This window comes from Molothrus aeneus, chromosome 6 (genome assembly GCF_037042795.1).
Source record: "Molothrus aeneus isolate 106 chromosome 6, BPBGC_Maene_1.0, whole genome shotgun sequence".
In the NCBI taxonomy this organism is placed as follows: Eukaryota; Metazoa; Chordata; class Aves; order Passeriformes; family Icteridae; genus Molothrus; species Molothrus aeneus.
In genome coordinates this window covers 10,213,120-10,228,530 of record NC_089651.1, presented here as the reverse complement: position 1 = coordinate 10,228,530, position 15,411 = coordinate 10,213,120, and the positions used below count along the sequence as shown (strand labels likewise).

Genomic DNA, 15,411 nt, shown 5'->3' with positions numbered 1-15,411 from the left:
TAAAACCAGACCTCTCCAATGCTGAAGGACAGGTTTAAAAATCTCTGGGTTCCTTCCACCTTAGAAAACCTAATTTTAACAATCTGAATCTCACACCATCCTGTCAAGGCTCTGACACTTCCTAGAAAAGCTCCTCTGGCAGGAATGCATCTTAACAGTGGTCCAAGATTAATTTTGTGACAAAACATAAATGTCTGGTCACATAACTAAATTCTTACATCTGTGGACACCAATGCACTGAGTATCTCCTGTATGAAGTACACCTCAAGATTCACTTCCACAGCATTTTCAGATGCAGGTCAACAAAATATTCCTGACAAAGCACCTCTGTCCACCCTCTATCCAGAGATTTAGGCTGAAAATTAAACCCTGGGACACTTCCTGAGCGACAGCCACCCACTGAGGCTGAATAAATATGAAGCTTTGGAGGAAGGTGCTACCACCAGGACTTCAGAAGCTCTTTCTGACTCTTTGTGACTTTTATAAACTCTTGGTGACCTACCTGGCAATCCAGAGAAGTGAATGGTCTTCAATCTGTGGCATTTTAAAATTCTAGTCTACTGTCACCTGGTATAGACAAGAGTCAACTATAACCAAAGAAATACACACAGCTGAAGGTGAGTTTTGTTAAAACTGCTGGGAGCTGCCTACATGGCAACGGTTTAATTAACTGTTCAATCACATTTCCAGCAGCCCATTTCCATTTGTGATTCACACTTAAAGGCTGGCAGGATGCTGGACAATTTCCTTTATAAAGCTGGATAAGCCCCGATTTGCTGGATACAAGATGCACTGAGATCACTCACAAACACATTGCTCAGCTGCCCACAGTTTGGAGTGTGAGGACAGGCTTGGCCAAGACAACAACCTTCAGAGGGAACCAAACCCCAAAGAAATCAGCTCTTTCTGCCTGCTTCATTCACAGATGTCACAACACAGCTCTGATGTGTTAACTTGTCCCCAGAGTGACGGATGGTGACGACTCTGAGAGCATGACCAGGTGGGAGCAGTCAGTCAGCACAGCAAGGACTTGGGCCTGGACCCAAATAACTCCAGAAGCAGCCAGAATAGGAAAGCTGCAAATAGGAAAGCTGCAAATAGGAAAGGAATTCTGCAAAGCAACACACATGGGATTTAAGGAGGTTTTAGGAATCAGCACCTAAAACGCTGCTTGTGCACAGATGACTTTAAGCGTTCATGAGAACAACCCCTCAATATAGTTGGTGTCAGGTTCCCATAATGGAAGGTATAGTCCCATTGGAAGGTCTCAGTAGAAGTTTCACCTTCCAATGGCAATATGCTAAATTCTAACTGTTTAATGGCACTCAGGGCTTTTTGGTAAGAACAAAGTTGTTCCCTCATTGTCCATGTTGGTGGGTTTGGGTTGACTTTCTGTGTGCAGTGGCTGCACACCCCTTGCCAGCCTGCCTGGTGGGGGGGATGAAAGTCTGCCTTGCAAAACTGAGAATCAACAGCTCATGAACACCATGAATCAGGATGATCACAAAAAAGAAAAAACACTTCTTCTTCCATGTACCCTCTGATTCGTTTTGTCCAAGCCCAATCCAGCAGCATCTGTTCCCAGAGCAGGCAGAGGGGACTCCACAAGTGACAAAGCTGGAATGGCAGGCAGGAAGAAGCCGAGTTGTGCGCTCCAGCCTCACAGTCAAGGCCTCATGGTGGTCGTGGTGCTGCCTCTGTAGTGGTGGCATTACTTGAAGGTGGCGTTGAAGGCCCTGCCGATGACGAGCCTGCGCACCTCGCTGGTGCCCGCCCCGATCTCGTAGAGTTTGGCATCGCGCAGGAAGCGCCCCATGGGGTAGTCATTGATGTAACCGTTCCCACCTGCCACACAAAAAAAGCCACAAGTCACTCCTTGTCCCTGATTTCAGGGTGGGACAGCAGAGGGAAATGCTCTTGCACTGTGCTTGGCTCTGTCCAGCCATCAGTGACTCACCCAGGCACTGGATCCCATCCAGGGCCACCTGTGTCGCACACTCTGCTGAGTACAGGATCACTCCGGCGCAGTCCTACGGGACAGTCAAAAGGGACAGTCAGGAAAAGTGTCACCTGCCCATCTCCAGTCCCTGTGCTGCCCTCATGCTGCCATCACTCTACAGACACCTGCCAAGAACCCTGAACTACTTGAATACAAAGCACAGGGACAGGGAGCCCCAGTAGTGTCCCTATTACTATAGAACACTCACAGCAGGTCTGCAAAGGCCACATGAAGACAGAAGAAGAAAAAGATAAAAAGTGCACCAGAGAAGATGGCTCTCTCACAAAGGCCCATCAATCCCCCAGAAGACCAGCATGATTTGCTTTGGGATGCAGAGATCTGTGCTCCCACTGTTAAACACTCAACATCCTCCTCCAACAGAGGCATGGTGACAGGTGGAGGTGACAACACCTCTAACAACTGCTACAGCCCTTACAACAAGCAGGACAGTCTGGGCTTCCAATAAACATCTATTGATGCTGCTAAATCTCCTGCCTTGTAAAAGGAGGTTTGCTTTTAATTTGTGAGTGGAAAAAGGTATTTTGGGTGTGAAAAAAAGATCCTTTGGGCTGTGGGGACTCGTTGTACAGAGGCTCCCCCCAGCTGAGGCTCTGGGACTGGAGGAATTGCCCCAGAACACTCAGCCCAGGTAGGAGTTGAGCTCACCTTGGCATTGAAGTGGCCCTGGTCACAGGCTTTGGCCACGTTGTAGACGTACTGCCGGCAGGCCATGAGCCGCGTGTACATGTCTGCCATCTTGCCCTGCATGAGCTGCACGGCCCAAAGACAAGGGACATTAATTAACAGGGGTGAGGGGAACCACCCATTCCCCAAAATACCTCAGAGGAACTAGACACAGGAGGAGGAGACATGGACCCAGCAGATGAGGGAGCTGGAGGTTCTGCTAAGCCACAGACCCCTAGATATCAGCTACAGTCCCTCACCCACCAACAGCGACCTCAGGGGAGCAGGCTCAGAGGTCTTTCCACCTTCTCACCACATCATAGAATCTCAGGATTCCTTGAGTTGGAAGGGACCTTAAAGTTCATCCAATTCCATCTCCTTGCCATGAGCAGGAGCCTTACACTAGCCCAGGCTGCTCATTATCACATAATGCAGCCCCAGCATAAATATCAGGTCACCTTCTCCCATGCAAAGCCCCCACCACAGCAAAGTCTCAGTCTTCTCAGTTTTAAAGAGAGAAGAGGACAAAAATTCCTTTTCTGCCTCACCTGGAAGTGACCAATTTTCTGTCCAAATGCTTCTCTGACATGCAGGTATGGAATTGCGTGGTCAAGAACAGCTTGCATGAGCCTAAGAGGAGAGGGAAAAGGGAAACAGTGGAACTATTAATTAATAATGATTTAACTTTGGAAATGTAACCCAAGGCAAAAAGGTTCTCAGAGCTGAAGTGATATCCTGCTGTCTTCCTACAGCTCCACTCAAACAAGACCAAGAATGAAATCCATAGGTCCCATATTTCTCCCCAGTGCTCATTTGGGACATCTTGTGGGAAGGTCTGACCTTTTAATTCAGGGGACTGAGATTTGAAGAGCTTTCTCAAAACCACAACCAGTTTGTGCTCCTCTTACCTCCAGAGTTCCTCAACTCAAGGAATAACAGTCAATACCATAAAAAAAAAGCACAGGTAAGAACAAGGAGGGGAAAAAATCCTCCTCATGCTTTGTGGAAGTTGATCTTTCCACAAGAGGATTAGCCCAGAGAGACCACTCAGGAGGACAAAAGGACTGTGGGGTGCCAATAATTACAAGGGAGCTTAAGGATTGAATAAATGAAGAACGAACCAGTTTGTGAATCTCTGGATAGTGTGTTAGATTCTAAGGAATTGATAACACAAATGTGCTGGTTATTCCCTGAGTAATAACACAAGGATACACAAGCCAGCAACTGGGGACTGAAGCAGATTTATACCTCTGGAAATTTTTTTTATCAAGACTGATAATTTCCAAAGCCTGCTCTTGAGGATCAGTGGACACTGGCAGGCAGACTTGCAAACATTCTTTCTGGCATTGCTTCTCTCATCCCTTGTCCCTCACATGGGGCTCCACAGAGATGCTTTCAAATTGGAAAATCACTGCATGAGGAGCTGAGAGCTCACAGATGAGAGCTCAGAGCACATTTGAGTGAGCAGTGGCTGCTGGGAAGGCCCTGAGCACCTTCAGGAGAGTCTAGTCAGGCAGCTGTGCTGGTGCTGGAGTTCAGTGCTGGTTTTGACTGGGACACACAGCAGCCATGGCACCTCCTCACACCTTGCTTCCTTCCATCTGACCCAGCCTCTTCTCTTCTGCTGCCCCAGTAACCTAATTCTCCATCCAGGATCCATCCAGGCCCCAAGGGATCCCCACCAGGTTTGGCAATCACCAAGGACCCTTCTGGCCTTACAACCTATAAAAGATGACAATCCCTTACCCCAGGGGGCCTCCAGACAGCACGAGCCTCTCCAGATCCAATCCACTCATCAGAACATAGACTCCTTTGCTCAGTGTCCCCAAGACATTTTCAGCTGCAAAGAGCAAAGGAAAAGTGATTTATTTATGTGAAAAACTTAGACAAGCTGCTCACTGAGGGCCTGTGTTCACTGGGGAGAGGAGCAACCTGGGCCAGTGGAAGGTGTCCCTGCCCACGGCAGGGGGTGGGACTGGATGAGCTTAAGGCTCCTTCCAGCCCAAACCATCCTGGGATTCTATGAAAAATGACTGAATAGCCTAAAAAATTTCCTGGAAAAAAACTGTTTCAGCTTCCAAAGCCAAAGATTAGAAGAAGCATTAATGGCCAGAGTGCCAAATGCATTAACTGCCAACACTGCAGTGATGTGCTTCTCCATGTCATCATCCTCTTTCCACAAGAACATGCTGTTCCCTGTGGATGACTCCTGGGACATGATCAGAGCACCGGGGCACTGGCCTTTATGATTTCAGGGTAGAGGGATCCAACACAGTTAGAAATGTTAGGTTTCAGCTGAAACTCTTCCACTTTAGTTTTTGAAGGTGTATATGGGGAGCAGGAGAGCTCCTTGCTCTGCAAATTTGCAATCAGGATTTTTATGATAAGACATCTTCTCCATTTGCTCTAAAAAGGCTGGAATTTTTCTATCAACAAAAATTGCCACTAAAATAACAAATACTTGTTATTCGAGTGGCTATTACAGAGGCCTCTGTTGTGCTAACTAACAGGGGAAAGGATGTCCATTTTCAGGCCCTGGCCCCAAAAAAACTCAGAAGTGTTACAAAGCCTGTTGGAAAGTCTCCAGTGAAAAAAACCTTTAGGGCAAAGTAGCTCACCTCCCTACAAGACAGGAGCTCTAATGGAAACAAGTTTCTTGAGAAACTTCAGCAAGGCTTTGGAGAAGCTGTGGTTAAGAACTAGGTCCGTAAGGGTGAAAGAGCAGTGACCTGACAAACTATGTGCTCCCTCCCTGCAATCCAGCAGATTGCACTTTTCCAGTCCCATCAGCTCCCTCAGAGGCTGCCAGAGAGAGATAAGCATCTGCAAAGCCCTGCAGGTCACAGGCTGAACATGTGTGTAATTAGTGATCCAATTTATCTGATCAAGAATATAGGAAACTATCATGATTTGAACCCAACTCACCAGGGACCTTGCAGTCTTCAAAGATCAATTCACAGGTATTAGACCCTCTCATTCCCAGCTTATCCAGCTTCTGGGCTGTCCTGAAACCTGGCATTCCCTGCAAAGTCAAAGCAGTAAAAATACATTTCACATCTCAGTTCCAACAGACTAAAAAAATCTCATGAGAGATCTGTGAAATTCCCCTGACCACAGGAACATGGGTAGGGTGCCAGGAGGGAGATAAAGTGACCTAAGAACAAGACCAGGTCTAAGTGCAAGTGCAGAGAAAGCAAATAGACAGAGAAACACACACATACGAACCCTGTGCACCCATTTTCTAATGCACATAAACAGCAAATAAGTTATTTGGACAGCTGCCAACACAGGCTCTCCTACAGCAAGGGTTGCAAGCTCTGCCTGGAACTGAACTGTTCTAATAATGAAGTTATGTCCATCAGAAGGTTTACTGATCTCAGATTCTGTTTTATTAAATGTTCCTTTCCTGCCTGAAAGGTAGAAAGTAGTTGGTCTTTGAGGAAGAGGCTAGCAGCTATGGAAGGAAAACCAGCTGACTTCCAAATGAAGCTGTTAAGGTGAAGGATTCTGCTTTAAAACCCTGTGGGAATGACTGACCCTACCCTCTCCACGATGAAGGCAGTGATGCCTTGGGAGGCTGGGACAGCGTTCATGTCAGTTTTAGCATAGACAATGAGAACATCCGCATCCGGCCCGTTGGTGATCCAGAATTTGTTCCCATTCAAAACAAAGAAGTCTCCTGGAAGCCAAGAGATGAAATCTGTTAGCTCATGACAGCAACGCTGGTATTTCCCACTCCATTTATTCCCTAACAGGCTTCCCAGAATCACTTAGGTTGGAAAAGACCTCCAAGATCATCATCGAGTCCAACCTTTGGCCCATCACCACCTTGTGAAGCAGACCAGAGCACTGAGTGCCATGGCCAAATGTTCTTTGAACACCTGCAGGGATGTGGCCTCCTGCACCTCCCTGGGCAGCACAGGACAGGCTTTACCTTTCTTGTCTGCTTTCAGCTTCATGGACACAACATCAGAGCCAGCATTTGGCTCGCTCATGGCTAAGGCTCCAATGTGCTCCCCGCTGATTAGCTGGAAGAAAGGACAAATATTAGCAAAAGATGAAGACCAGCAGCATGGTTTGTGTTCGCTCTTTAGTCCCCTGGCCTGTTTTCCTGCACTGAACCTCCACAGTCGCTGTTCTCCGCAGGAACTCAAACAAGAGCTGCAGTTCCCGACACAGCCCGAGCAAGGAGCTCCCTTGCACTGCATGAAGGAACAGAACCAAATCCCAGAGGGATGAGAAGGGTGACTCAGCTCTGTCTGAGCTACACAAGCACAGCCCTGCTTGCACAACACATGAGGAAGGTGCCAAGGAACCATGCAGGCAGCCATATGCCTGTCCCCAGCTCCTGCCTGGGCTTTCTGCTGCCCTTTTACACAAACAGGAGCTGGTGAACACAGAAGGCCAATGAGGGGGTGAAAAGGGATGGGAAAGTTCTCTGCAATCTTCTCGTGGGCCAGTCCCCCCACAATCACCCCACAACAGCAGATGGACCCTCCTCTTGTGCCTGCTCACACCAGGCTCTGGCAGAGCTGTTGCTTCTGCTTCACTGTTATTTCATCCTGCCCTTTTCTCCTTGCCTTTTTTTCCCTCCCTGTGTACTTTCATCCATCTTCTCCTCCTTTTGATCTCTACTTTTTTTTTAAAAAGACGATTCAATGCTTAAAATATGTTCAACCAATTCAATCCATCAGTGCATTGCTACAGAAGTCCCAATGAAGTGCTCAAATCTAGTTAAGTACATTTAAAGTGCTCTGTCAGGAGCCAAAACAAGTCAGAACTGAAGTGACTTCACATCTCATTGAAAGGCAGAGAATGAAGCATGAAAATACACCTGAGGAAGGAGGACAATTTGGGGTTACACATTTGCAGGCTGCACAGTGCTTTGAGGAAGTGACACTGTACTTTGCATATTGTTTAAATCAAGTTTCTTCTGCTGATAATTTCACTGATAATCTCAGTAGCTGAGATTCAATGTGCTCATTGTTTTTATATGCATTTAAAAACGGAAATCTAATTAATGCACTTCTGAGTTGCAACATCAATTGCCCCAAGTGATGATGAAGTTTCACATGTAGTTAATTAACAGCCAAACCAAGCATTTCGGCAGTGAGAAATGGAGAATATAAAATAGGAAAGCAGTGACTTTCATTCAGAGATCTCAAAGTGATTTGGGACTTTGAAAGAATATTCTCTAGTGTCACCTCAAAGCCTCCCTTAGTAACACAGCTCCAGAGAGCTGGGCTGTGCTGCCTGCAGACAAGGACATGGGCATGGGATGAGGTCAATATGGATTCATAGGATAAAAACTGACAAGCCAGAGAAGGGCAAGTTTGGCACGTTCAGTATTTCCTAACGTTTGGTCACTGAAATCTGCTGGTGCTTAAAAGATGCCATCCTTGGAGCCAGGAGCCAAACGCTTTGCAGTGCTGCCCCTCCTCCAGCCACATACCTTGGGCAGGTACTTGTGCTTCTGGGCCTCGTTGCCGTTGCGCACGAGCTGGTTGATGCACAGGTTGGAGTGGGCCCCGTAACTGAGCCCCACGGACGCTGACGCTCGGGAGATCTCCTCCATCACCAGCACGTGGTCCAGGTACCCCAGGGCAGAGCCACCGTATTCCGCTGGGAGGAGAGCAAAAAGCTCACGTTACCCACCACGTGCACAAGATCCCAGGGCTGGGCTCAGTCTCCAATGAAATCCAAGACACTGAGAATGCTTCTGGGTTTGACTGTTGCCATCCCTGAGCTGGGCACTTCTGGCTTTCCCCATCCTTTCAGAATTTCATTTTTCTCATCTTAAAGTCACAGGGATATTTTGTCTTCAGCATAATCCATAGTTGACTCATATAACATAGTTTATACGTAGAACACGCACAAGGACACATCTTGAACATGTTACTGACATTGAGTAATAATGAGTCCTTCTTATCAACCTTAGTATTGTCACAAAGATTAAATCACCAAGTTGCAACCTCCTTAAGGTGAGAACAAAGGAACACAGGGAAGGTTTGTAAAATCCATGTATGTTTGCCCCTAAACAAATGAGAAATTCTCAAACTGCTCAAAAATATGACACTAAGGACTTTTCTAAGCCTACAAATGTGCAGGACACCAGAATTTTGATGAGTGGCCAACTGAGAACGAGAATGATCCATAAATGTAATTTGTCAGTGACAAGCACGTAGATTTCAAGAGAGGATAAAGCGAGACAGAGCAGCACTGAGACCCCAGCTAGGCACATGGAGTTGAGCCTAAAACTAATAGTAAAGATTAAAATCACACAGTAGAACAGGGAGAGAGATGGCAGGTAAAAAGAGAAGGCTGAGAAATAGGTAACAGCCTTGAGGAGCCAACAGCCTACATAAACATACACACACGTCCCTCTAAACATGTTTATAGACACACAAATACAGTCACCTCCCAACCTAAAAGCTTTGTTCTCCAGGTAGGAAGCAAGTGGTTGTACTGCTAAGAGAAGCACTACAACAGGACATGAATACCAAGAAGCAGCTGGGGAGATAAGTTTGGAGCACTTACTTGTCATCAACGTGGAGGCTGCAAGCAAGAGCAACAAGGTAAGGGCAAATCTCTGTCTGTGCTCAGAGTGACCAAAGGGCACAGCTCCAAGGGGCTGCTGTCCCAGATTCCTCAAATTAACACCACAGCCACTGGCATCACATTCAGCCTTTCCTCCCATGTCCCTCATTTTGACTCCTGCTTTTATCTGCAGGGCACTTTATCCTCTAAAATCTCTCCCTACCACAAACCCAGGTTTAGGGGTTTGCTGTCAGTATCATAAAAGATGGGCTTAACAATTTCTCATGTATGCCAAAACAAGAGAGTTTTTTATGAATTCCTATATAATGGTTGGGTTTGGTGCTTTTGCCTCAAGAAAGGTGAGGTAACTGTGTGCAGCACAAATCCAGGATTGCTTTGCACTGAAAGAGGAAGAGGAAAATGATCCTGCCGGACATCTCCTCATATAACACAAACCATGGTGTGTTCCAATCATGCTGTGCTTTCAAAGCTACTCTTTGTACATGATATGCCTGTATTATCATTTCATGGACACGATATATTTACATTTCTTCACTTTGCACTTTATAAAACAAATGGAAAGTTACAAACACCACACTTATCTTAGTTTTAAGAAGAAATCAAACAGCACTGTTATTCAAAATGTTCCCTTAATAGACTTGATGCACTGGCACCCAAACATGCCATTTAATTGTGTACACCCTCCTAAGATTCCATATGATCTTTACATCCTAAATCCCACTCTCCTCCAACAAAACCAACATCAATAAAGAAACACGCAACTCTACAATCCAAAATAAAGTGAAAAATCCTGGGCATAGGAGGGTTTGAGAGGTAAACCTTTGAGGAAATCAAGAAGGACAGGACTTGTGAGGGGATGGCTTATTTATAGTGTGGGAAACTGCTGTAAGCCTCAGGCACAACATCAAAGAAGAAAGAAGGTAAGAGTGAGGAAAAACAGGAGCAGCAGTAAATGGGGAAGAGGAGAGAGAGAAAGCAGAAATGCAGAGTCTTTCAGCACTGAAAGCGAGGCAGAGGCATTATTCGGACGCATTGCTATTCAGCTGGATTCTGCAGAGCCTTTGCACAGCCACATCCAGCAAACAGACTTTTCCATGGGGAAAGAAAGGCCCCATCAGCCGCTTTTCTCCACTAAGGGCTTCTCCTCATTACCCTGCCTTGGTGCATTCAGCACGATCACACTCATCTGTAACACTCATCACAACACTTTTCACTAACCTGCTCAAGGCTGAATAAGATTTCCCCTGATTTTTTTCCGACTGGTTGGCTGTGGTCACTCCCCATTACTTATCACAGCTTTTCAGGGCATTATTTTAGAGCCTTTAACTTCTCCCATTACAGATGGATGTTTGTTCTGGGATACTTTTATCTCTAGCTCTCATTCTTCAAAACTTGCTTCACATCAGAAAGGCACAAATACGTTTGAGCTACATATGTTACATCTGGAGAAACCATTTCTGAGCAGTGCTTTTAAATTGTGAAAGGCATTTTGTCTAACAATGAAAAAGCATCTAAAGTCAGAGAAAAAGAAAAACAGTTGAGAAAGTTTTTTTAAACACAAAGATAGGACAAAATGAATGCCACATCACAGACAAGGAAGGCTGTTGTGAACTGGAAAGTGAGAGTTTAAGTGGTCTCTCATTTGTTTGAAGTGTCACCTGTCAGAAGGCAAAAGATCGAAAGAAACTTACCAGGGGCTGTGATTCCCAGAACTCCCAATTCTCCAAGTTTCTTCCAAAAGTCCTACAAATATAGAACAAGCAATCAGCACAAACTGGCAGCCTGGGCATCAGCATAACTACTTTCCCCAGGTAGCTCACTGGATACATCTGTTTATCTGTGAGCTATCACAAGAATGAGGCAAATACAACCCTAATTCCTGTTCCTCCCCTGGGGCAGCTCTATCCTCAGAACTGAGAACCACCCATATTTAAGGACACTAGTTATGCTACACACAGGAGGAGGTTGTGGAATTCAGTGAAAATTCACATGCCTAAATTTAAATCTGGAAGGACACCTCCTAAGATTTAACTCTTTGCCCACTCCAATGAAAATTTTTGTGTAACAGTATAAACTATCCATTACCAAAACCCAGGAAATATGAAGCTAAAGTGCCATAATATGAATTATGGCACTTTAAAACTCTTCCAGTAAAACAGGAGCTGGCAACTAAAGCCAAGTAAGCATACTTGGGGGAGATTAAAAAATTGGGAATGCCACAGCCATGACAAAATGCAGTAGCAAAGGATGTTGTCACCAGGGAGGCCCACACGTGTCCTGGTGGGGCCATCTCCCTGCTGCCTCTTTCCTCTGCTATGTGGTGGACACATAGGTGAGTGCTCCTCACTTGGCCTTGGTGTCCAGCAATAATTATCAGAGACTTCAAAAAGTATCATACAATAGCTCTGGATGACATCTGGAATGCCCGGCTAAATTTATACACTTCACTTCAAAGCTGCACATATAGCCCTGGAAATGTCAACATCAGAGCTCTAGGAAATGCTGGCAGATGTTGAGAGCTTTTTGAGTCTTGTGGAGCTTATAAAAACCAATAGTCAGATCTCTCATTTCCATCAATCAAAGCACCCTGTGGCACAGCATTTGTTGGGTTTATTAGAAAGGCAAGTTTCAGCATTTGTACACAATATTTTCACAGCAAAGCTGAAGAGGAAATTCATGTCCAAGAAAGGGACTGAGCCAGGAGCATACAAAGCACACTTGGGGAAGGAGCCAGAACAGACAGGCAGGAATCCCACGATAAGAATCCAAATGAGACCATTATCAATCTATTATGATTATCTCTGGGTTCTGCCCCAGGTTGCTGAAAGTTGGTAACAAATGCTAAAACAGGAAATCAAAAAAAGGTTTTCTCTGTGGCTTTTAAGTTTGAAAAGTTAATGCACATGTGCCTGTGGTGTGGCTTGGGATTGTCTGGACTAAGGCAGAGATCAAAGCCCAGAGAGGCTTTCAGAACCACACATGAAATACTTGCCCGCATGCCTTTGAATTCGTTTTCCTGGTCAATCTGCTGGGCCTTTGGAGCCAAATGCTCTTGACAGAACTTTGTCATGGTCTGTCTAAGCTGGGAAAAGAGGGGAGGAAAAACACATCCATTACATCTCAGCAATATATTGTCATCTTCCCCTGGTCCTGCCAACATTCCCTCACCAGGCCGTTCCAGCATCCCAAACCCAGAAGCACAAGACCATAAGGAAATCCATGGTTCAGGTAACTGGCTGAAATACCACATCAGAGGGTAATTTCTTTAGTCTTTTAAAAAGCACTTCATGTACTTTAGTCCCTCTCAGCATTTAACCTCAACTGTACCCTGACATGAGAGAATGCTCCTGAACTCCTGCCTGCACTGGGGTTTCAGGCATATTTTTGGGCAGGGAACTTTGGAAGCTGATGAACTGAGTTTATAATGTGCTAACCCATCCCACAGCTGCTTACAGCAACATTTAATGGCGTGCAGATGCCTGCAATAAGCAGGGATACTAATTAAAACATGTTTGTGTGTCAAACTAGAACTACATTACCTACCTTACTACCTTCTACAGTGAGGAAATTTGATAGAGCCAGGAATGTTCATTGATCCAAGTGCTAAAATCTCAAAATATTTTTCTAAATTTTATACTCTGAACACTTACATGTATGCTACAGAAGTCTATAAGCATACTAACAAAATGTATACAGTATCTTACATGTTTTTAACAGGAAGATTTAAAAACTTGGTCTTGATTTTATGGTCATATTGAACAATGTTTTTTTTTTTTCCTTTTCGGTTCTTTATTCCCACACATTAATTCTGATGAAGCAACAGTTTTAGAGACTGAAACCCTGAGCTGTTAAACCAGAACCTGTATAAGGGGCAGCAACAACAAACCAGAATATGCCCACACTCCACTGTCTTTCTCTGACCACCAAAACCTAAGTATCCTCCTTTTTACAACTGAGAAGATATGTTACATTTCCAAAATCACGCAGACCCTGGATTCCAGTACTAGCAAACAAGCTTTTTCTCCATTGCTAGATTTATAAACCTAAAGAGAATCCCAAAAGACATTAGATATCTTTCCACTGTGACAAAGCTGACTGCATTATACTCGGGCAAAGAGATTAAAATAAATTAAGACAAGCTTAAAACCATAATAAAAAAAGTCTTAATCAATTAGAGATTGAAGATGAAGTCAGACAGGCAGCCCTGACATCCTAACCCAGTTTATAACAGTTATATTGCCTTTAATTCACAATTTCACTAATATTACTGAAGATTATTTCTGATGGTTTTTTTTCTTTTTAGCTTTTCCATCAGACAGATAGGAACAAGATGAATATTTTGCATCTTCTTTTACATCTGCTGAATATAATAGTACAAAGAAATGTCAGTTTGAGCTGATAAGGCCATAAACACGAACACAATCGTGGCAAGGAATAATTCTGCAGCAAGAAAGAAGAACAAGTAAGTTTATTTTACACATCCATGTGCTTGCACCATCAGAATTGTCTGGAAAGTGAGGCTGTAGCTCCAGTGTTTCACTAGCAGGAGCCTGTGTGGAACAGTCCTGGGAAGACACTGCCCTTCACTCCAAGCCCTGGGGCAGAAGGGAATACATCTGGAATGGTCAGCACTTGGCTGGTGCTGCACACAGAACACAGCAAAGCTAAGGATCATAGAACACTCTGAGCTGGAAGGGACCCACAAGGATCATCAGTCTGTTGGAAATTATATAACTTTCCTAACTAATGTCTCATTAGCTGTTTTAATTAATTGTAAGCATGCCCACTTGTAGTCAGCATTAGTTAAGTTCCTTTTTCACAGACACTTACTTTGATCATTAAATCACTGAAACCTTAGGTTTGCTAAAACTAATCCTGAAAAACTCCAATAAATAAAGCCTAAGGAAGGTGAAGACTGGACATCTGGGATCTTAAATTTATGGCCCTTCAAAGACATGTTGAAGCAACCAAAAGACACAGATAAGACTCAAGCCTAGAAGGCTGGAAACTCCCAATTTGAGAAAAAAATGATAAAAGGACTAAAGAAAGTCAGCCAGATAAGCATGAAGAGTGAGAAATCAATAACCAATAGAGGACAGAACACTAATTAATAAAGAGAATGATGCAACTCAGAACCAATAAACTTTTGTTTGCTAAATATGTGTAAGTGAAAAAGTTTTGTGTCTTGGGATTGTGTGGAGGTCAGAATTTTGTCAGCCACACAGACATGTCTTGGACAAGAATAAAGTAATGCCTTACACACTAACACTAAAGACAGTGTAAGAGTCTTGTTTTTCCCAGTGTTTTCAGAGAAACGTCCAACTCCCAGCCCTGCACAGGAAACCCCAACAATCTCACCCTGTGCCTGAGAGCGTTGTCCAAATGCTCCTTGAGCTCTGGTAGCTTTAGGGCTATGATGATTCCCTGGGGAGCTGTTTCAGTGCCTGACCACTCTCTGGAGGAAGAACCTTTTCCCAATACCCAGCCTAAACCTCCCCTGACCCAGATCTTGCCCTTCCCTGGTTCCCCTCACTGGTCACCAGAACAGAGATGTGCTGCCCCTGCGTGCCCCTTGCAGCAAGAGCTGCAGCCTGCAACGAGTTCCAAGAATTACCCTAAACCTTTAAGCGGCCCACTGGGCAGGAGAGCAAGCTGGGAGAGCTGCAACACTCCTTTTGGGAGGATGTGCCGCGACCCCACCGAAATGTTCCTTTGACGATCACGTTTCTGCCGATTATCGCCTATCCAACAGCCGCAGGCGGAGGCCGGGGCCGTTCCCTTAGGCAGTGCGGCGTTCCGTGGCGAGGCCGCGGGCCGGGCCGGGCCGGTCACTGCCGCGGGCCGCGTGTCCGGGGGCGCCGCGCCCCCGCCACTCGCGCGGGGATTGGGCGGCCCGACCCGGCCGCGGCCAATCGGCGCCCGCCCGCCCCGCCACACCCCCGCGCGCGGCGCGGCGCGGCCCGGCCGTACCTGGCGCTGCTCGGCGCTCAGCCCGTTCACCGTGTCGTCCACCGCCAGCCCCGCGCCGCCGCGCCGCGGCACCGCCAGCGCCCGCCACCGCCGCGCCCCGCCCGCCGCGCGCCCCAGCACCGCCGCCGCCATGGCCGCTCCCCGCCGCAGCCCCGCGCGCAGGCGCGGCCCCGCCCCGCCCCGGCGCCCGCCTCCCGGAG

General features: G+C 46.0%; 1 protein-coding gene across 1 annotated transcript; it reads right to left on the bottom strand.

The window, feature by feature from the left end:
- Positions 1 to 618: 618 nt before the first annotated feature.
- Positions 619 to 15,343, bottom strand: IVD (isovaleryl-CoA dehydrogenase). The gene is made up of 12 exons (XM_066552434.1): positions 15,212 to 15,343; positions 12,234 to 12,323; positions 10,933 to 10,984; positions 8,136 to 8,305; positions 6,618 to 6,711; positions 6,226 to 6,362; positions 5,609 to 5,705; positions 4,430 to 4,523; positions 3,232 to 3,313; positions 2,666 to 2,770; positions 1,958 to 2,030; positions 619 to 1,845 (listed from the first exon to the last, which is right to left on the bottom strand). The coding sequence occupies exons 1-12, from the start codon at positions 15,341 to 15,343 to the stop codon at positions 1,712 to 1,714; spliced, it is 1,260 nt and encodes a 419-aa protein (XP_066408531.1). The 3' UTR covers positions 619 to 1,711.
- Between the last annotated feature and the right edge of the window lie 68 nt (positions 15,344 to 15,411).